Below are 22,741 nucleotides of genomic sequence, written 5' to 3' on the forward strand. Positions count from 1 at the left end.
TTATCTTCTGTTGTTGCCTAGTGTATTAGTTGGCAGTTTAAGTTGTTGCATGGAGGATGTAACAGGATGATGCTGACTCAAGGACTGGAGTTACAAAGAATATTTGGTGTATGGCTAGGTAGAGGATTTTATGAAAGTAGCATTTCTCAGTAGATAGGCTCTGCTTTTGTTTAGAGTGTAGGTCTCACTGGACTGTCTGGCCTGACATGATGAAAAGAACTTTAAGTAAGAAATGAAAGGAGATGCGTGGGAGAGACTTGATTCATCGCCATGTCTGTATGCAGGGAGAGGAGAATAACATATGTAAAGTATACTAGAGGGGGAAAAATGATGGACAGCATTGAGAAGGAAAGTATTCCACTTGATGAAAAGAGTAATTGGATAAGTAATTGGTGAAAAGGCTGTGCTCAGTAAAACAGCCAGAAAGCTGGGTGTGGCGTTTATGAAAGAACAGAGATATTTGCACAGTAATGCAAGGAGTGTAGCCTGCGAACCAGAGGAACAAGAACTACTGGTGTAGGATGTAAAACCTCTATTATACCAGTAACAAAAAATTGGTGGGATAGCGTTGTGTCCTGAAATGGGCGTTGAAGGGCATGTGTTATTCAGAACTGTCAAGAATAAGGACAGGTTGGTGTGCTGGTGTGCATGCGAATGGCGTGCTGGAGTGTAAAAAGGAATGGTATGAATGGAAGTAAATCTGAGGTCAGAGTAAGTTTGGAAGAGCGCGGTTTTCTTATGTTGGGGAAAGCAATACATATGTGACCAGTCATAGGAGAGACTTAGTCCTGGGACGTTGACTGGGGAGCTACTGCTGCTAATAATAGTAGCACGTAGTCATACTCAAGAGTGGTAACTTTCTTATTTGGCCACTGAATTAACAAGAAATGATGCAGCTTTAAATTTAGAAAATACCTTTGGATTTAGATGAGTAATCGTGGGATGATTCAGCTAAATTTAAATGCTTTTTAATTAAGGTTCTTATTTCAATGAAGGCGGACTGAACACTAAAAGAACTAGTTAGTGAAGCCACCTGGACTTGTGAAACCTGGAGAATTAAAATATCTTTAAATTAAAAGGTATGAAATCTCTCTGAAGCATGAAAAGAAAGCTTGCAAGAAAGGGCTCTGAATCTGTTTGGGAAGCTTGTTACTTTTCAGCCTTTAAGGTACTAATGGCACACTCCAACATGAGCAGCTCGGAAGAGATCAATGGCAGTGAATTGGGGTTTTGTGGTGGTGATGAAGGTGTGTTTCAATGACTACTTAGTCATGTTGGTATTTCCAAAGGTTTAATACAAAGCCATTGTTATTTGGCACTGTTGGTTAAGTTCACTTTTTTTAGGCCTGATTTAATTCATGTTAGTAAGAAAGCGCCTATTAAAATAAGAGGATTGTTAATTAATAAATGATGTCTCTTTTCAGAATGAACATTTTCCTTTAAAGCATGGAATTCCTTTCAGTCCCAAACTTGCGATGTGTAAAGTGCTATTCCCCCTGCCCTTCCCACTAGGCACGCAAATGATAGTGGAATCTGCAGCAGTGATTACCCTCAATTCATCTCTCTGGTAGACTAAAACTGTTGGCTTTTTGCTCTTGTAAACATACTAAAAATTTCTGGGAGGGTTTGTGTAGCATGTGTCTGCAACTCTCCTCTACTTAAGCAGTGGAGGCTCATGAAATTTATGTACTGTTCCATACCGACAGTAATTGATCCTAAAATTAGTTTATTCCAAAGTGATGTATTCTGTGAAGTGGTAGGAACAGATATTCATATCTTAAACAGGGACTTTTGTAAATGGGAATTTATTACTTCTACTCATTTCCTCTTACATTTCTATACAAGTAATCTAAGTAGCAACATAACTTTTCCACCTTTATGAAAGTTCTGTATTTAAGCCCGTAAGAAGGAAAGGCTCTGCAGTTTGCCTTTTACTTACTGCCCATTGGATTTCCAGCTTTGCTTCTACCAGAATATCAGATCAGCTTCTCCAAATATCCTACCTTCTCTGCAGGCCTTCTCGTCAAAACTCATTTTCAGCAGCACAAGGGAGTGGAGCAGGGTTTAGTATAGCTCTGGCTGTTTACCTGTGTTTTACACTACAGGTTTGATGTTTGTTTCTGTTACATATGAATGGAGAACGGATGTCTTAAGTTCCAGTGCCTTTCATAAATGCGATCCATGCCACTTTTTCAGCTTGCAGTTATACTGCTGATCATTCTATCACCTTTGAGTCTGCAGAGGCTCCTTTGTGGAGCTGGCTGAAGGTATGGCCAGTAACAGATAAAGCAGCAGCTGCAGCACGTTGTTTCGCAGTGATCATGAACAGCTTTGTGTTTTGATTTGCCAAGGATATTTTGTTTGATTGAAGTGACTGTTGACATTTGTGCACTTTTTAGTACATCTTTTTTAAAGCTACATAATAATGATAAAAACCTCTGATTGTTCCCACACGTTTTCTGAGCCCTTGCTGAACTCCTATATGATGCACACTTTTTAACCTGCTTCGTGGTGTTTAAATTATAAGCTCTTTACTGTCAGTCTATTACTTTGAATAGTGCTCAGCACCGCAGGGTGCTGTTCTTGGTTGGCATCTATTTCCTAGCGTAGTACAATTGATAACGCAAAGCGTGGAGCTGCTTGTTCTGAGAAGAGTCGCTCCTCTCTGGGGACTGAATTTCCAAATCTTTAGGCACAAAACTGGATTTAATCCTGGAGTTCTCTTCCCTCTCAAATTACTAAATGGAATTAAAAGCTTTCCAAGATTTTAGTAGGTAATATGCTGGACAGAAAATGTGAAGCTTAGGGGACAAGACAGCTTTTTATGTAAATTTTGAGAATCTGCATGTTTAAACAGGAGAAACTCAAATCTTGGAACAAATAAGATATGTCAAGACCTGGTTGCTTCCCAGTTTAATTTTGACATAGTACATCCATCCTTGTGAAGGGTTTGGCTTTAGTGACTTGTCATTTGTGACACAGTAACCCTGGAAACTAGTTCAACTTCCCCAAATCCAATATTCACCCCTTTGAGTCCTGACCCTACAAGGATCTCTCTATATTACAGTCTGTGTCTTCTGTCTGCCTGCCCTTTCTTTGGTGCAAAGCAGACCTTGGATCTGCCAGAACCCTGGCAGATTGCCGTTTCTCTTCTAGCTCCTCCGAACACAGTTTTCCATTTGGCGTCATGTTTGTTCCCCCATGCAGTGCTGCTCGGCACGCGTACATTCTAGCCTGTTCCCGTCTCAGCTGGTGCCAACTCTCGCTTTTGTGTGGTCTCAGCTCACGTTCCGTTTGCACTACTTGGCTTTTTGCTTCCTTTTGTTTGGTCTGAGTGATGGAGGCACTGAGGGGAACGAAAAAGGAGCTTTCTGCTCTGTGTGCTTAGCTTCCCCTCATGTGACGCCACATGCAACGAAAGTGTTGCTGAGATCCTGTGGATAAATGCTGCAGAGTAATCTCCATGGATGTACACGGAAGAACACGGACAACGTAACAGGATTCCTTCCCCTGTGAATAATAGGCAAGCTCATATTTCTTTCAGACTTAAACTTGACTGCGTTTGCCCCCTCTTTTTTACCCCGTGTCCCCAACAGGAACAGCAAAACCCATATGCATGGCACAAAGCTTTTTCCCTGAGGTAGCAGGGCGGTGTTTTGCAGACTGCAGTGACAGTGCTTGTTCAACTAAAAGGTAGATAGCAACATAAACAAAATTTCTTCCCCTTCCAATCTCATAATTTTTGTTCTGAACAATTGTTGAACTGTTTTCATTCAGACCTGAAAAAATTCAGCAGTATAAAATGTAGTAGGAGCCATCCAGAATGGCAAACTTGCATTCTGAATTGGTCGCTTGAAGTTTTAAACAACTGAAAATAGTCACAGAATCAGCAGTGTTGGACAACTTTCTTGATCTGTAGCACTACACTTAGGCTGTAATTGTGCTGGAGTGAATTAGATAGCAACCGTGAATTGGAAGGAGCTGGGTGAATACTAATCATGACTTGATCCACTTGGAAACAGATCGGAGCATGCTCGTGTCCACCACACTATAGTATTTGAGGGGAGAAAAAAATTGCGCCCCATGAATTTTTCCTTGAACCCATTCTTCCCTTTTCCCCACCAACTAACAAGCAAATTACACGTCTGTTATAATTGTATGAAGTCAAAGGAAAGAGAACTATCTGTCTTGGCTAGTAAAAATACTACTGTTGCTGTTATTGTTTGTGGTTGTAGTGTCTAGAAGAATAAAGGTTTTGGAAAATAGCTGATCTTCCAAAATTTGATGTTTTTCAGAATATTAATTATGCACATAAGCAATAAAAATGATGGCTTTTCCTTTCTGAAACACTCAAAATATGGTTAGGTTGTGATCTTCTGGCTTAGGCTGTTATCTTAACGCTTAGTCCATGGCACTATTAATTTATTTTTAAAGATAAAACATATTTTTATAAAGGAAGCAGGAACAGCAAAGTACATAGAAAATTTTGCTGCAGAGTATTGAAAAAGTACAATAGAAAACCAGTCTACCTTTGCCACCAGAATCTGCAATGGCTTTTCATGGCAGTTAAGTGACTTAGAGGTTTATTAGTGTCTCTTTATTGCCTTGGAAAAACTTGTCATCATGCTTTTCTCAGAGACCAAAAATTCAGGTCAAATAGAAGCAATTTAATATTTGAAGAGCACCAGTTTATTAAGCAGCTGGCAGCACTGGGCTTGAAGGAGGAGTGACTTGTGGTGGCTGCTTTCTGCCTTTTCAGTCCTGCCTGGTTCCAGCGGCATGTCTGCTGCCACGGGCAGATGCTGGGGAAGGACTGAGTGTCCTGCTTCCTGGGTGAGGACTGAGTGAACTCACTTTGTATGGGACCTGTGTAGCTATTTTTCAAAGCATCTGGCATCAATTCTGTCAATTTAAGATGTTAGCCCAAGTAACCCTTTCTTAACCTCCCATGTTAAGACCTGTGAACTTCTGCTTTATTCCTGGGGGAGGTAAATTGTTAAATCCTCGTGGGCGTTCTGTTTAACCGTGAAGGGTCAGCCATATGGTGTTGCATCTGCTCTCACTTCTGAAAGGGAACTAATTCTTTGTGCGTTTGGTTCTTACTGGTTCTTTGGGTTTAGTTGTTACCATTTAATGCCATGGGAAAATAGAGCTCCCCATGCTGAGCTCAGTTCATCTTTGATAAAGCATTCTACATTAGTTAGTGTTATTTTTAAGGTTTTTCTATAATTAAAGATTTGCTTTTTTAGTGTTTCGGTATTGCTCTGAAAATCATAGTGTAAATACTGTGCTACTGAACCATTAGGATTAAGAACAGTCAAATTCTAAAACTAAAAATAGATTGGCCTTTAAAGTAATGAAAAATAATCAGTGATCTTCACTATCAAATTATTTTACCATTTTGTGTCCTTTGAAATGTACGCTAACTGAATTTCTTGGCACTAACTTCTTGCCTGTGATAAATAGCCTATTCTAATATTGAACAGTAGAATTACTTCTTTATTCCTGTAAGGCCATGGGAGTCTATTACGCACAGCCATTTCTTAATGGGTGATCTCTATAGACATGTCATTCCTAGGATAACGTGATAATTAAATATCGCTTGCTTATCCCATTAACCCAGGGCAAAGTGAGTGTGCTAGACCAGATGAACGCAAAGCTACTCTGCTATTCCTGGGCTCCAGCTAGTGATTTTTTTCAAAGGAGTTCCAAGGAGTGCATTGTTTGGTGGGTTTTCTGGAGGTCTTTCGCTCCAGGTGGTACACCGAACAGTCTCCAACTCTGGGTTTAAATTATCATGAAAGGAGAAAGTTTTATTGACATAGTTTTGAGTATATTTGAAACAGGTGTAGTTAAGCCTGTTGAAGAACACTGTCTAGCTCCTCTTTATTTGGGACCACGACTGGTTTGTTTGGTTTAGCTAGGCTAAATAGAGCTAATCAGCTTTAAAGAAAAATAAGCTGATTTTTTTGTATAGAAGTGAACGTCTGCATAGCTCTTTGTGCTGGTTAAACTCTTATTACCTTTAATAACATCTAGTTGTATTAGATAACATACTAGTAGATATTTCTAATGCTTAAATTCTGCAGTTCTTAATTTTTCTTTTTTCAAGGTTAATCCCGTGTTTCCAGATTAATCTTTCTTGGTGCTCATCTCCGTCTTTTTCAAAGGTTTCTCCCCATCACCGGGCCAGCCTTCCTACCTAGGATCTTGCTAGTTTTGCTGGCTACGGCCCATCCTGCAGCGTATCCACCTGAACTGCGTGCTCCTTAGTTCCTCCTGGTAGGCGTGTGGAGCCCCTCAGCCCCTTTTCTGGAGTAACATCTTGCACAGTGTTTTTCTAAAGTTATTGAATCCAGTTGTCACATATGTCCGTTAGAAGCTCTGACACTGAGATAAGGGTGTGTATGTGTTTTTTTTTCAGAAATAACGAGCTAACATTTCCTTTAGAAGCTTGAGAGTGACTGGAAAGTGGTGTTCTTCTGGCTGAAGATAGATTTCCTTTCCTGCTTTTTATTTTGTCCTAGATCTCAGAGAATGTGTTGGAAAATGTATTGGAGAAGTTGTCTTACATTCTTGAAAACACAACTGAGCAGTGAAGCAGCTGGAGAGTGGGTAGTTCTGTAAAGAGGAACTGATAAAATGCACTGGGGATGATGCATTTGCTGCAGCAACTGCGATGATGAGCATCCAGTCCTGTGTGCAACTGCAGGCTGTTGAGAATCTGCCAAAATATTTAGCTTACTCTGTAAGACTCGTGTAATGGCTTGTTGGTTCTTTTCAGTTGTACGTATTTCAGTTCCATGCCATGCAAAATGGCCAAGCTGTTATTGCAGGGATCTACCATCTTTGTTAACCTGACTATGCTACTTATCATCTATGTCTTGAATAAAACCTAGAGAAAGTTTACTAAAATGAAATCTGCCTTTGCTTGCATCTGTCACCGGTACTGACTATTTCTTCTGGTCCCCAGGCTTGACAGGGGACCAGCGAACTTACCATGGGAAGGAGAATGTGGACTCCAGGCACAATCGAGGGAGAGGAGGAGAGACAACCCGCTTTCACACTGTCAACGTGGCCCAGCCTGTCCGATTTAGCAGTAAGTTGCAGACTGGGGAATCTGGGCCATCATCTTTCTGCCAATTAATTTCGCAATTTAGGCTATTTTTCTTTCAAGGAGAAATTAATAGATTTTTCTCTTGCAGAGCTTTTTGAATAGATTTTATTCATGTGCAGTGCTTTCTAAGGCTTTTGTACATTTCTTTTATATACGTCCTGTTACATTGCGTAGTTTATATAACAGGCCAATACAGGCAAAGAATTCTACTTCCCCAGTAATCCTGGTTTTGTGAGACCAGAGCTCCAATTTGCTGTTATTGCAATTACAGAAAACTAAGCCCATGGTTTAAATGATGGTTTCAGCCCGCAGCAGGGGTGATAGGCTAGCCCTAGGCTTTTGGTGTGAGCTTGCAGGTAGGATTGTTCCCCTGGAAAGTGGGGGGAAACCAAAATTGATTGCACTTGATTGAAGTAATTTTGAAGATGGTCTTAAAGACGTTGCACTATTATTAGTTAATTAAGTACATCTCTGATGTTCTCAGTTTTGTATCCTTTTTAATAGGAAAAATATTCTTTAGGCAGTGGGGAACTTGAGGGAATTCTTCACTTCTCTGAAGTCAGAGTCTGTCTGTAGGACTTGAATGGGTTTTGCGATTTTACTCCCATCAATCAGTCAGGAATCTTCAAAAATATCACTTCATTGTCATCCTACCCTCTCACCGGCAGTGCTGCTAGGGCCACTGTCAGCATCCTAGTCCCAGCCTTATCTAAAGTGTTATAAATGGGCTGCAAGTGTCCTCCTCACTGATCATAGCTTGTAGTGATTGCTGCATCTGAATCCCTCCAGGCCCCAGACATTTAAATCTCCCCTGCCGTCTCCCTCTTATCTTGGTTCCCCCTTTGCTCCAGAGATCATCCAGTGATTTGGGAAGGTGAGACTGCACTGATTAGCTTTTGAGAGAAGGATGGGACAGGGTAGGAAGAGGACATGGGGGGAAGACATTATGGCAGTAATTGGGAACAGTTTCTTTGGACTCTGATTATTTATTTTTTTTTAGGACAAAAAGGCTTATTAAAATAAGTATTTTGATTTGCCATGGATTCCGGTAGCTAAATTATTTTAGTAAAATTTATAGAGGACAATAAAGCAATTTAGAAACTGATGCAGCAATATCTAATATGCTCTGCAGCCTGATTGATGCTGTTTTCTGTCCCATCTTAGTGATGTGAACAGTAGATTTTAAAAGTTCCCATATAAATGGAGAATAAGGAAAGATTTAATTAAAAGGCTTCAAATCTATGTATCATTGTTTGATGATAAAGATCACTGTTTCTGAAGGGAATAAAGAGGCTTGAGAACAGGAACTCTGTGAATGCATGCAACAAACATAAAGCAGTTTGTGAATTCAAAGTACCTTTCTTAGGTGTTGTGCAAAATCAATACTGCAAATGCAGGTGCTAAAATCATATTTCATGTCTGTTTTAAATTTCATCCACCCGTCTCTGATTCTCTCTACCCATCACCCCTAAGAATGCTGGGCAAAAGCCTGTGGCCCTGTTTCATCTAGAAATGCCTCAAGGCTTTTGTTGCACATTCCCTCAATTCAGCTAATTGAGAGAAAGCAGAGACAGCAGTTCACCTTCTTCCTTCCTAAAGACCCACTTTGCAGTGATGTTTTTCCAAAGCAAACAACAATTGCCCCAAAACCCCCATCGTCTTTACTGGTAGACTATGGGATCAGGATTATGTAAATACTGCTGAGAGTTTTTGTAAATGTAGGTTGAAAACTTCACAGCAAGTTGGATGTATTGCTAACCACCTAATAGAAAGACAGAATCATTGAATTGTCTCCCTCTGTTTTTTTTTTTCTTGCTGCTTGTTTTGACTTAAGTTGATCAAACTGATTGGATTTATAAAGATGTGCAGGGAAATATCTTCCACAGTAGATCATCAGTCTTAATTAAAGACTTTAAGGGCTCTCACTGTGCAACGAAACATTGCTAGGAGTTGCATCTTTTAAAATACACTTAAAAAAAATTTCCATTATCAAAAGCTGCAGCAAAGTCTTCTGTGATCTGTGATGCATGTGTGTCCTCCTGGTGAGGTGAAGTATGGACACTGTGGTGTGTGTACACGTCTAAGTGATTATGCATTGCATTGTCAAAAACTGATCAGGATGCATTATCTTGAAGATCCTAATTTGGGGGGAATGGTTTCCCTTCTATTCTTCATGTTTCCTAGGAAAGTGCCCAACAGGATGGCACCACTATGAGGGCACAGCCAGCTGCTATAGAGTGTATTTAAATGGGGAGAACTACTGGGACGCTGTGCAGACATGTCAGCGGGTGAACGGATCCCTCGCCACCTTCACTGCAGACCAGGAGCTAAGGTTTATCCTGGCACAGGAGTGGGACTTGGAAGAAAAAACATTCGTAAGGAAGGACCAGCGTAGGTGAGTAGGAAGGAAAGGACAGAGCTCTCGTATTATGTGACTATGGTTTCCGTGTGATAGAAATACTGTTAGTTCAGTTTGCTTAGAAAATATAATGGTAAAATTGACTTCAGGTTAATGACCCAGTATGAGCTTTCTGGTTAACTGTTTGGTGGTGGCCATCTGTATTTTATGTTTTAATCAGCATTAGCAGATAGGCTACAATATGACCGAGTCTTTTTATCTCCAGGCTGTCTCAGCAGCATACTGGTATTCTTGAACTGCAGCAGGGAAGATGGATTTTACAATGACTTACTGCTGCACTAGCTTGTACAGAAATAATATTTTTTCAACAGAATTTTTGTTTCCACTAAGTACCAGTAGCTCTAATAAAGACTGCAAGTTTGAGATAAGAATGAAGTAAAAAGCCATTTTATTTCGTTAGTTCACAACAAACAATTCCTTTTTTTTTTGCCTGTGGTTTTTTTTTGTCAGTCTCGTGGCCTGCCATGACAGATCACCAGCAGTGGTTCTGTAACGGTGTAGCTCTGTCTCTGGAGAGTTAGAGGGTTTGGTCTGTAACAGTCTGACAGAAGTTGTTTATAAAATATTTGACTTCTGGATGCTTTTGTGTGGTTTTGGGGTTTGAGATACTGAAGTGCTGCCATAATAACAGAATAAGGTGCTTATTATAAAGAGAAATAAAAGACACGGTGAGTTATCATTTGCAAACATAGAAAACTATCAGTGACTTTATTCCTCAATTGTAGTGTCTCTATATTGCCAATTTATGGGCTGAAATGTTAAGGAAAAAGTCATCAGAATGTTTTGAAAGATAGTTTTTAAGTCTAAAGACGTTGGAAGGTTCTGTGTAATTTATTTGAATTTGTTAGTGTGTTTTTGGCATGTATCTTTAGAATCTTAACTTTTTTTTTTGTAGGTTCTGGGTTGGATATCAGTATGTGATCACCAATCGAAATCACTCTCTAGAAGGTCACTGGGAAGTAGCTTATAAAGGTGGGCCTCTCAAATTATTACCTAGCTAAATGGCCTGTGGAAACTGTCTAAAAGCATTAATATTACTTGCACAAACAACATCTCTTCTTTCAGTGATAGTGTTGAAATAACCTGGGGGAACTTCTTTGCTTTACCGTATCAAAACGGAAGAGTTAATAGTCGATACACATGCCTTATTTTCAAGTGCAAGAAGTTTCATAGTTTTTCACATTGACGTCTTGTGGAAAGAACAGGTTTTTCAGTTTATTTGGTGTTTCCCCTTGATTAAGCTCAGAAAAAGGAAACGACACTAGTTTCTCGTTCTTTGTGGTGAATGTCTAGATGAACTGCTGATTCATGATTCTAGTATTTGCACAGACTGGTGTAGGATATTTGGGGGGTTTTAGCTTTTTAAAAATTGGTAGAGTTTTATATACTTAAAAAAAAAATCTTGAATTTTGCAGAATTACCCAGATTTTTTTCATTTTTAAGTGCTTCAGATAGTTTACTTAAACCAAGAAAAAAATTGCCTAATCCCAGAAATAAAACCCAGTTTATATGAAAAATTGAACATTAATCTAATAGGCTTCACTTGCTGAACTTTTTCAATTGCAAAACAAGCAGCTCCCTCTGCTGAAAACGCAAAGTTTCTATACCTTTTATTTTTAACTAATTCAGTTGAGGGATTAGTTAATCTTAAAGTCATTATATGAACTCTTATGTGTAGAATTGAATGTCTAAATGCTGTACTGCTGTATGAAATGGAAATTTAGAGCAAAGTTGTTTTTTTTTTTTAAGAATCAGCACTGTGAATTCAAGTGTAGCATTTGAAAACTAATCTGAATAGTTTTCTTCTCGTACAATTTTGGAAAATGGAATATCTGGTAGGAAAACTGTCCATTAGGTGCAGGTACATAATTACAAACAGGATTTTGTGGAACGTTTGGATCTTGAAAATACTTAAGACACATGAGAAGTAGTAGAACCCTGCATAGCTGTCTAATGACAGTACTTGTTTGCTGTACTGCCATGCACAAAAACATTGATTTCTTTTGTCACTTATGCGAACAGGGTTGACCGAATATTTAAAGGAAACTGCTCCTTCTTGTGGAGGCAGGAACATTTTCACTAGTTCCTTAAAGTAAAGCACCTGATGATGTCTTTGGATAGCAGGAGAAAGGGAGGGAGGAAGTTCCAACTCATTCTCATAATAGTGATTTCTGATCTGGACAAAACTGTTTGTATAGGTAGGTTTCTCCTGTGAAGCCCAAGGGAAAAACAAACAGACAAAAAAACCCCAAACTAAACCAACCAAACAAAAAAAGCAACCCCAAAAAAACAGCCCCTAAACCCTTTCTCCTTAAAAGGACCTTTCTTAGCTCTTTGGAAAGCTGACTGCACTGCCATCTGCTGACAAGGTGTTTACAGCCAGGGAGGCATAAATTATACGAAATCATGATACCTGTTTTTATCATGTTTTATTTGATTTGATGTATTGTATAAATGTAAGCTTTCTCAATGCCATATAGTCTTTTCTTTGCAAGCCTTTTATTTAATAAAGGGATACCTATTTGAAATAAAGGACATAGTAGCATTTGATAGCTTCTGGAAGGTTTTACCTGATTTCATTGACTTGTAGTGAGACAGACTCTGAATTCCTATTATCTGTTTGAAAAAGTGATTTAATGTCCAGTAGCTTGAAAATTTTAATCCATTTTAAAAGTTATAAAATACCCTCAACACCTCTTGGAGTATAAGGTATAAAACTGAGTATCGCTTTTTCATACTGCTAAAAAGCCACAGATGTTAACAGCTTCCAATAGAAAAGGAGAAGCATTGAAAGAGTGAAATAGCTTCCCCTCTGCTACTGAAACTGGTGGGATACGTAAGCTTACAAGGCTGTCATTTACACCAATGGTTTATATACTTGTGATTCTTGTTTTAATAAGCCAAGGCATATACAAATTTTGAAATGGATCAGCTAGTTTGAGTAAAAGTTCTTCCTGTTTGCGAAGAGGGTTACTAATGTTAAACATGAAATTTGCCAAGTATTTGTCAGTTGCGGTACTTGTGGAGAATCATTAAGTGTACCTTGATCAGGCTGTAGTTGCCCAAAGTATTGTGTTTGTGGGGTTATATGTTCATGCAGTAATCTCTGGCGCGGGGAAAATAACTTGATGCTAAGTCCTCACTGGAACCCATCACAGTATGTTCTTTTTAACAATTATGTGAGTTGGAAGGACCAAATAGTCCATACCACCACTGCAGCAGCAGAAGTGTTCTCTGCGTAGCACTGTTCAGCACTCTGAACAAGCGGCTCTGGAGTGTGCCGCACAGGATAGATGTACACACATCTTTGGAAGCCTTAGTAGGTGCTTGGAGTACCAGGTACAAGATCGGTATGGGTTCTTGCTCCACCAATAGCAAGTGTGGCCAAACTCAGCGTTATTTGAAGGGGTGCATACAAATCGGCAGGCAAACCCTGTGGGACTCGGGAAAACAGCACTTGTAGAGATATCAGAACATCACTCCTACTGGTGCAGAATGACAAAATTACCCAGTACTTTGAAAACAGCAGCCTCTTCTCTCTTGTGAGTCACCCCTTCCCTCCCTGCTGTTTGCCTTCCCCCGGAGGAATGCTGCTAATGGAAGCTAAAGCTAGAGGACAGTAGCCTTGTAGCCGAGTCGGTGTGCATGAAATGAGTGGCATTACAGAGCCTTTCTAAAGCTTTGCATACCCGCAGGCTGCTTATATCAATGCATCTTGTTCTAGGCTCTTCAGAAGTATTTTTACCCCCTGACCCTATCTTTGGTACGGCTATGTCTGAAAATGAAAACGTTCTTTGTGCCCAGCTTCAGTGTTTCCATTTTCCTACCCTTCGGCACCATGGTTTACACAGCTGGTACGCTGAAAACTGCTATGAGAAATCTTCATTCCTCTGCAAAAGGAGTAAGTTTGTTTTCGTTCAGTGTGAAGTGTTGCGTGTTTAAATATGCATATAACAAATACGGGGAAATCAGTTAGTTATCCTTTCTATTTTTCACCCAGTGGAAAAAAAAAAAAGGGGCGGGGGGGAAGTTAAATTTCTGTTTGGTTTAAATAAATAAGAGCATCATAATGTGCGGTTGTCAGCCACAGTACAGCTTTTCACTAAAAAAGTGTTGTTAAGCAGCTGTATCCGCCCCAAAATAAAGTTTACTTTTTTGGGGAAAAACCCAAAGGTTAAAAAACCAAAAGCGCTTTATCACTCTGAAATTATTATCTTCGCATGAAAATGAGGAAACACTTGTTTCTGGTTTATTTTGAATATAAAAACTTCTCTTAAATTCTTTCCAGCCAGTTATTAGAACTGGGGAGGCAGGGATGGGGAGCAAGTAGAGCTACTGAATTAAAGTGAAAAAAATGGCTTTCATTCTGGATCTTGCATTTCTGTACTCCAGAAGGCTCTATACCAACAGAGGGAAAATACTTCTTGGCAGTATTTTCAGGTGATATTTAAGATACCTGATATAGATCGTGCTTCTTTGCAAGAAGGAGAAAAGTTGTTGAACTCTTACTGCAGTTCTGGAAGATTTTCTAGTTTGCTTTTTCTTTAAAGCAGGAAAAAGACTTAAATTGCAAGGGAGGGAAAATCAGCACTTCTTTACCTGCTTTTGCACCTGAAATATTGAAAATTAGGAAGACGGGATATTGCCTTGTCTACCTTGATGAATAAACTCTTGGAATCTGATGGCGAAGGACATGTGTTTAATCAAAATAATGGATCAAAAAATTACTTTTTTGGTCATCTTTTTGGGATGATGTAAGGAAGACAATAGCTCTGCCAAAATGTTAAACAGAGAGTGAGGGGATCAGATGTTTAAGTTGAGCAGAAGAATGCTGTGTCAAATTTTGGGCCCCCCAGTGCAAGAAGAATGTTGACAAGACCTTGACAAATTGGGGTGAGGTCAGTGGTGGCCAGCAAGGTGGGAATGGGGGCTGAAGTGCCTGTCCTTTGAGGTGAGGCAGTGGGAATGGGGCTCCTTCAGGGATGGCTTCCAGGAGACCTGGTAGCAACCTGCCAGTACCTACAAGGAGGTTATCAAGAAGATGGAGCCAGGCTCTTTACAGGGGTGCATGGCAGGAGTCAAGGGACGTTAAGTTGAAACGAGATTTGAATTGATGCCAGGGAAAACTGTTTAATCGTGAGGGCAGTCAAGGGTGGAACAGACTCCCGGGGAGGCTGTGCAGCCTCTATCCTCAGAGGTTTTTATGACCAGATTAGATAAAATCCTGGGCAACCTGGTGGGATGTCATAGCTTACCCTGCTTTGAGCAGATGATTGAGCTGGAGACCTCCTCAGGTCTCTTCCAGTCTGAACTTTCCTGTGGACCCTCCCAGCTTACGGTGGAGGGGGCAGGCTGCCCTCCCTGCACAGCCGCTTCAGCTGGCAGGTCCCAGTGCTGTCTGTATTCCCTCTCTCTGGTTTTGGTACGTGCCTTTAGGTCAGTGGGAGGAAAGGACAGTGGACAGAACACACCTAAACTTCCTCCACTGGGCAGGGATCAAGATGCTGCCTAGGGCAGTGGAAGTACTATTGCCTGGCTTCCTTTTTTTAGGCCTGGCCTGGTAAGAGCGTCCTTTAGGTTTGGTCCAGAGAAGATCCAGCTTTTCCCACGTACCAGGAGGCAGGGAGGGAGCTGCAGCAGGCATGACAGTGAAGTTTAAGCTTCTCAGACAATTTGCTTTCCTGTGTTTTGGTTAGGATACCTGAAAGCGTGTCAATTCCATTTGGTACTTAAAACTCACTTTGTCAATTTTGAGCAGTAAATCATCCCTGCGTGCCTTCAGACTATCCATTATCTTCCCTGCTCCTTGGAGATCCCTTTTCAAAGTTGCTTTAATGTGAAGGTGTGGCTTTTAAGTGGTGGTATGCTTATGTTTACAAATCACTTAATGTAACAGAATAAACTGGGCTCCTGTCTGGCAGGCTCACAGGCAGGTGGATATTGATGTGCGTTTCTCTTCTAGGCCAGACTTGCGTTGACATCAAAGACAACATTGTTGATGAAGGCTACTATTTCACTCCAAAAGGGAATGATCCCTGTTTGAGCTGCACATGTCACAACGGTGAACCTGAAATGTGCGTGGCTGCTTTGTGTGAACGGCCTCAGGGGTGTCAGCAGTATCGCAAAGACCCTAAGGAGTGCTGCAAATTTACATGTTTAGACCCAGGTAAGAGTTGACTGCTACAGTTCTGTCAAGAAAAATTCAGCGCTCAACTTGGTTATCTTTGGGTATAACTTCGTTTGAAATGATGTATACTTTCAATGTCTCGACATTGCTGGGTACAACCCCCCTGTGGGGAAAGATCTCAAATCACGGGAAAGGAAACATTTCAGGCTGTGGCTGAAAATAATTAGCCATCCTTGATGCTACTTATATAGGAGAAGCAGTAGCTTATTTTCTATATGGAGGTTGACACTACTGTGGATTTTTAGTAGAGTGTCTTACATGGTTCCTTTGTCATGTTTAGTTCTCATGAAAAAAGAAAAGACTTTTCTCTTCAGCACTGATTAAGCATCTTCTTCTGGACATGAGCATTTCTGTATGTGGAAATTTGCATGCAGGGATCATGTAGGAAGCAAAGTTTATAAATTACAGCGTTTCAATAATAATCAGGACACGCAACCTTGCTTATTGGATTTGGCATCACTGTGCAGTTTCTTGTTTTGGATCAGTAAAGTCTTCCGTTGACTCTGAACTGTTTTTCAGTCACCATTTGGGGATGTAGATTTTGGGGGGCTACTTTTCTGTAAAGAGACTTGCAAAATGTATATTACTTGGAATTTACTGTGAAGGAGGTCAAATACTGGAGCAGGTTGCTTGTGGAGTCTCTGTGAGGATATTCAACACCTGACTGGACTCTGTCCTGGGCAAGCTGCTCTAGCTGATGCTGCTTGAGCAGAGGTTTGACTAGATGGTCTCAGGATGTCCCTTCCAACCTCAACCAGTCTGTGATACCGTTATTTCCTGGTATTCCGTAAGAACCTAATTTTATCGGGGTGCACTAAGAAACTGTTGTTCAGACCACCCATGGAAAACACGGAAGGTCAACTCTTCCCATCAGAGACATCTGTTTCGTCTGTTACAAAAAAGGGGTGCTTATTGGCCTCCAAATCTGCAGTCTCTCTTATTTGTCTTAACTACAGAAGTTAATCATTAAGGGCCACTGTTGGCTCCTTGCTGTCATTCACATTTGTTCTGAGGATTAAGCTAAACAGATGTCCGTAGCTAGTGTTGCAGGTTGGTCAGTGAAAGAGTGAGGAAAAAGCAGGAGTCTTCCTCCCACTCTTATCAGCTGAGTTAAGACTTTGCCTTCACTTTTTTTATCTTCGGGAACAGTGTCAGCAAAGCATCATCCAGCAGACAGGATAAGATGACCTGGGATAACCTCGTGCCGTGTTCTTTAATCCTCACTTATTGCTGTGGGTCTTAACTATTTCATGAATGCTGATTTGAAGAGTGTATTTTACCACATCCTTTCTGATCCTTAAGCTCTTCTTTCTGTACTGATGCTAAATGAGACTGTTTCATTATATTCTTGCCTGAAGTGTTCTGTTTTTTTTAGTAACTTCGTTTCTGAGAGAAGAATCATCAAGCAGTTGTCAAACTTCCTTCATAATGAAGTCACTTCAGCTAGTGATAAACACTGAAATTTTTACATGAAGCATTTCAGTTATCCTTTTGGGTGTTCATAAATGGCTATTCCAGATGACAAAATTAATGAATTACTTTCTTTAATCAGCATGTATTTATCTTTGTCCACTTCTTACATATATCTTCTCTAAGCTCTGTTGCAAAGGAAAGAAAACAGTTTACTAATCAACAGTGAGTGAATTAATCACCCAAGAAGAGACCAGGGGAAATAAATCCTGCTGTTGGGTTGGCAGGTAATCAGCTCTGGCGGTGTGAGTGGGTGAGCAATGACTACAAGTGGATAACGAATATTACTCAAGAATCTGGTAGTAGGGGAATTTTTCAGCAGTAGGAGTAGGCTGAGCAATCACAGCTATGCTCTCTTGAAAGATGCTTTCCCTCATTTAGTTGAAGATAAATAGCAGAGGAAGATCTTTCATGTACTAATGCTAAAACCGAGGTAGTCTGTCTATTGCTGCTTCATGGATATGGCAGAAAATAATTTTTTTGTGTGGCTCTTGTTTAGACAGACCTGCAATTCGTATTTGTGGAAAGGTAATAAAAGAAATAAAATACTTTGAAAGAGCTGGTGGTGCAGAAGCTTTTCTAGCGAGTAAACTGTTGCAGTTACAGGGTATTACTACTGTACTGAGCGTCAGACAGCCTTTCCGAAATAATCTATTTGTATTTTTGTGGGTTGGAAATCTCTGTGATGACTCGCCTTGTTCTGCACAACCTGGGTCTTCGTCTTTTTTTTAGTCTAGGACTTTAGCTGACAATAGGTTATCCAGCCTAACAGGTTGAACGTTAGGAGCTCTCACGGGCTGGGAGCGGTGTGGCAGAGGCCCAAGGCTCCCCAGAAGGTCCAAGAATTGCAGTTGTAGCTGGCTGAAAGAGAGTACGTGCAAGTCGGGCTTTCTGCCTACAAGATTGCGTCATGCTTGCCTGTGTGTATATTTTACTTACGTCACTTTATTTAAGGCAGTTATTAGCACTAATTTATGATGTTTATGAAGTCAGCGTCGCCATAAAATGGAGGAGGAACAACGGCAGGTCTGTGGTGCTCGGGAGGGTGGGTTGGTTGGTAGGTGCGTGACTGCATCAGTTTGAGCTCTGACAGTGCGAGTTGCTGAAAGGTTTGACAGCACAGAGGCTTTTGTACTGCACAGCCAGACCCAAGAGGGTGTAATGTTCGAGCTCTAGGCATAGTGCGCTATTAAATGAATTTCTTGTTGCCAAGAATGTGTTACGTAATAAATACCAGCCTGTTAGCCGTGTACTTTAACGATGTATAAATTAGCTGGCTTTTTCTGTTACTAGCGTTTGTAGCAAGTCAGTATTTACAGTCTTTGTGAGGCTTTTAGCTTTCTTTTGTAAGGAATCTTTGATACGGCTTTAGCTGCTGTTAGTGAAAGGAAAAGTGTTGAGAGAGCTCTTGCAGCTGTGGTGGGTGCGGGAAAGGAGAGGTGGTCAGGATCTGGCTGAAAGTGTGGTGGCACTGTGGTGACACTGCAGTGGCTGGGGAGAGGGGTTCCTACCTGGTAGTGCTTGTGTCCCGTAGCAGTATGTGACCAGGTTGTGCAGCCACTTCGTCTGTTTCTTATCCACACCTAATCTGGGTGCGTTTCTCATTCAGAGCTCTTTAAGGGGGAATCGGTGCAAAGAACACAGCACAGTCGTTTTTAGGTCATTTTTCTTTGTGTAGAGTATCTGTATGTGCGCATGCTGCTTAAGCATAACCAAGTGTGATGAGTTGAATTGTGAAAAATTGATACCTCTCAAGTCTGACTGGTAGAACAGTGATCATTTGCTAGCAGCAACCTTCCAAGTGTGGATCTGGTTAGCAATGGTATGCAGCTCTCAAAGCCGTAAGTTCCTGGGTCTATTTCATGTTCTGCTGCTTGCTTTCTGTGTGATTCTAGGAAAAGATTTAATACTTGATTACTTTAACCTCTTCAGTTCCTAAAAGATGATTATCACATTGATTCGCCTTTTTAAGGTATTTTTAGTTCCTATCACTTAATGGTGTGCTAATCAGTGTACCAATGACATATGGAATTTAGATGACCACATCTTGGTGATAAGAATGATATTTAGAGATATTATTGTTTGATGTGTAAAAGTTAAGATGTCCAGAAGTCATGTAGAGATAGTGTGTAGATATGCCAGTCCTCAGGCCTTTCACGTAGTGTCCAGGCTTGCTGTCCTCTGTAGCAGAACATCATCAGCCATGCCAGGGAGACAAGTGGTTGTGCAAAACACTATTAACCTTTCCTTTTTCCTGTTTTCAGAGACCTGAAGCCTTCAACATTTGTCCCTTTTGCTGATTAAGATATTTTTAGAAACGTTTAGATCTTCTTGCAATACATAGATCACATGATGATTCAGAATTTTCTTACATTTTTTAAATATGGAGAAGTGTTAAACCAGGCTAATGAATCTCCACTCTGCATTTCTCTCTCCATTACTGACAAAAGAACATCAAGAAAAATGAGTCTTGAACAAAAGTAACAGGCTTCTTTTATATGTTTTATGTAACAGATGGCAACAGTTTGTTTGACTCAATGGCCGGTGGAATGCGTCTGATCGTTAGCTGCATTTCCTCCTTCCTCATCCTCTCTCTGCTGCTTTTCATGGTCCATCGGCTACGCCAGCGGCGGAGAGAGCGCATAGAGTCTTTGATTGGAGCAAATTGTAAGTAGCCTATATCTGCAACGAGCCTTGATCTAAGTAGTGCATGTGCTTCAGAATAAAGCAAGCAGAAGAAATACAAATCTGTGGAAAACATCAGCAGCAGTCTGGTTATAGATTCTAGCCAGTACTGTACCCAAATGTAGCTCTGCACTGTCTGCCTGAACTGGTCATGATTTGTACAAGTTTTGGTTCTTTGACCCACCCCACATTCAAAGAAAAATATCTACACTTATCTTATGCCTCGTGCTTATTATTGAAGATTGATATACATAAGGTGAGAAGTGCAATGGTCTTGCTTGACTGTGCCTGTGTGTGTGTCTTGGTAGGGTCTTCAAACTGGAACTTTTTTAGCCGATAATGGAAAAATATTTTTTGTTTCTACGTGGTCCAAATCTGACATATCTTCTATATGTGAATGATCTCCGTAGTTTGAAGAGGTTAGTTTCAAATTTAGATATGGTGCAGGACAAACAGGCTGGGAGCAGGTGGGCCTGGGTATCGTTGTGTAACTGCAGTGAGTTCACTTGTATAGGTTATGTAGGCTTTTCTAGGTCTTCAGGAGACATGAGTTCCTTGGGTGTGAAAAGTGGAAAAAGGTGTTGAGATCTGCCCTAAATTGAAGAAGAAAGCATGGGATAAAGTCACTTACTTCATTTTCTTCTCTTGAAATAGTGCACCATTTTAACTTGGGCCGCAGGATGCCTGGTTTTGATTACGGTCCCGATGGTTTTGGAACTGGCCTTACTCCACTGCATCTCTCAGATGATGGGGAAGGTGGGGCATTTCATTTCCATGATCCTCCTCCACCCTATACTGCTTACAAGTATCCAGATATTCAACATCCAGACGACCCACCTCCTCCTTACGAGGCTTCTGTCAATCCAGACAGCATCCTTTGTTCCACTCCAGGTATGCAGGCAATAACTTCTCTTTTCTTCCTCTTTTTCATTTGGCTGGCTAGAGGGTAGATTTTTTTTTTTTTTTTAAACTATAGTCATGTGTTTTAGTGATTGTGAGGGGAAAATATATTTCACGATAAAATCTCCTGTTTCTGCGGTGGAAAAATCTTTGGTTAAGACATATCATTAAGCTTGGCTTTTCTTAAAGGTTCTTTGGATCACCTAAATTACACATGAAATCCATGACGCAAGCAGTTTAACTCTTAGACCTTACCTATTTTCAGGCTTTACCTTGGATGGGTTACCTGGTTACCTAGTTTCCACTATGCTGGTACCTTCTCTGGTCTTTTGGACATAGGTCTATAGAGATTGGTATTAAAAAGTAGAACAAATGTCAAGTACAAGAGATTTTGAAGAAAATATATCCAGTGTCTTCTCTCTTCCCCACTTTCCCCACCCACACCCCCCAAAAATTGACCAAAAATATCACTTTCTAATGATTCACCCGGTGCTCTTCAGTTCTGCAGCTGTGATATTCACATACTGTGGAAATCATTCCAATTTGGGATTTTATAGCAGCCTATCTCACAAGATAAGTGAGCCTGATTAGCGCAAATATCTTATTTATATATCGTAGTTTTATTTTTGCTACATAATTTTCCTCTTTCGCAGCATCATCTCTTCGTGCATTAATGCAAACCCAGGAAAAACTCAGAGCTTCCAGAAATACAGATAGTAAATCTATTTGGGAATGTGAAATGATACACTAAACATTCTGATTCTGCTTGTTTTTTGTCCTTTGCAGATGGAGTTCTTTCTCAGGCTGTGCAAAGCAGTCCTCCATCACTAGGAAACTGTGATGTATCCCCACAGCTTACAGAGGGATCTCTTCCTCCCTCAGTTGGTCCTTCTCCAGTGGAGCTGGAAGACTCTGCTGACAGCAGCACCTTTCTTGTCCCTCCTGACACACCGCTAAATGAAAACACACCGGCAGAAACTCTTACGGGCAGCCGTCACAGCCACTGTTCTCTCAATACCATTGTATAAAGGAGTAAAAAGCTGACTGCCGGTCAGAAATAGTTTTAGCAACTGTTTGCACAGACAAACACTAATCCGTGGTTTGAACTTCAGAAGGAATCCCCACTTTGTTTTTTGAACACTGCTTTTATGTTCTAGATTAGGATTGTGCCTCTCGTTTTTTGGCTGTCGTTATTCATTCACTAATCGGTTTGTCCTGTAAATATGGATTGTATAACTGCTCTTTTTTTCCATTGGCTATGGAAAAGAGTGCAGAGAATTCCTTTGACTTCTAAGGAGGTGAAAAGTATGGATAGTTTTGGTTTTTTTTTTCTTAACCTGAGAGGAAACAAAATGTACATCAGAAAAAAGCTGCTTGGATTTGGCTGGATACCACTGGACCCAGGGAACAGACGATGGAAAAGGAGGGTGGGGGCAGTCACCGTTCAATCAATTGCTTTCTCTCTTGCTTCAGTACTACGCTTGGAAAAGGCAGCGAAGACGGAACTACAGGGGAAGGGGCTGGGGGCCTGTTTTATAGAGTGGGAACACCGAGGAGCTAAAACACGTGCCACCAAGTCAGAGTTACACAGTATGAAACATTCGTGTGTTGTGGTCTGCCGTGCTGTTTCAAAACACCGTGGGGACTGGAGGATGAATGATCTACACAATACGTGACAAGTGGGTACTAAGAAAACTAGATTTGCGTTTGCAATTATTTGTTGTTGGTAGCTGCAAAATCTCATGTTGGTGGGTAAACTTCTGGCCCATAAAGAAAACTGGGTCTGTGTAATACTGGTGTCCCTTTGGTAGAATCCTCATGTGTGTTAGGTAGTACTTTAGGGGAGAGATGGGGAGCAATTAACTCTGAGGCAGTCTGACTTCACTGTACGAAGCCCCTGTTTGTTATAATCCCACAAGGAAGATAGAGGTGTTTTTCGTTGTAGTTGAACTCCTTTACAGTG

General features: G+C 40.7%; 1 protein-coding gene across 1 annotated transcript in view; it reads left to right on the forward strand.

Moving 5' to 3' along the window:
* Nucleotides 1-22,211, forward strand: part of DGCR2 (DiGeorge syndrome critical region gene 2) — a 51,326-nt gene extending 29,115 nt beyond the window's left edge. The window contains exons 3-10 of the mRNA XM_009888160.1: nucleotides 6,974-7,099; nucleotides 9,302-9,512; nucleotides 10,432-10,508; nucleotides 13,261-13,437; nucleotides 15,499-15,702; nucleotides 19,708-19,860; nucleotides 20,533-20,769; nucleotides 21,565-22,211. Of these exons, the coding sequence (XP_009886462.1) occupies nucleotides 6,974-7,099; nucleotides 9,302-9,512; nucleotides 10,432-10,508; nucleotides 13,261-13,437; nucleotides 15,499-15,702; nucleotides 19,708-19,860; nucleotides 20,533-20,769; nucleotides 21,565-21,806 (1,427 nt within the window). The 3' untranslated portion in view covers nucleotides 21,807-22,211. The remainder of the gene's footprint in view (nucleotides 1-6,973; nucleotides 7,100-9,301; nucleotides 9,513-10,431; nucleotides 10,509-13,260; nucleotides 13,438-15,498; nucleotides 15,703-19,707; nucleotides 19,861-20,532; nucleotides 20,770-21,564) is intronic.
* The last annotated feature ends 530 nt before the right edge of the window (nucleotides 22,212-22,741 follow it).

The sequence above is a fragment of the Charadrius vociferus genome, unplaced genomic scaffold, assembly GCF_000708025.1.
Source record: "Charadrius vociferus isolate BGI_N301 unplaced genomic scaffold, ASM70802v2 scaffold326, whole genome shotgun sequence".
Taxonomy (NCBI): Eukaryota; Metazoa; Chordata; class Aves; order Charadriiformes; family Charadriidae; genus Charadrius; species Charadrius vociferus.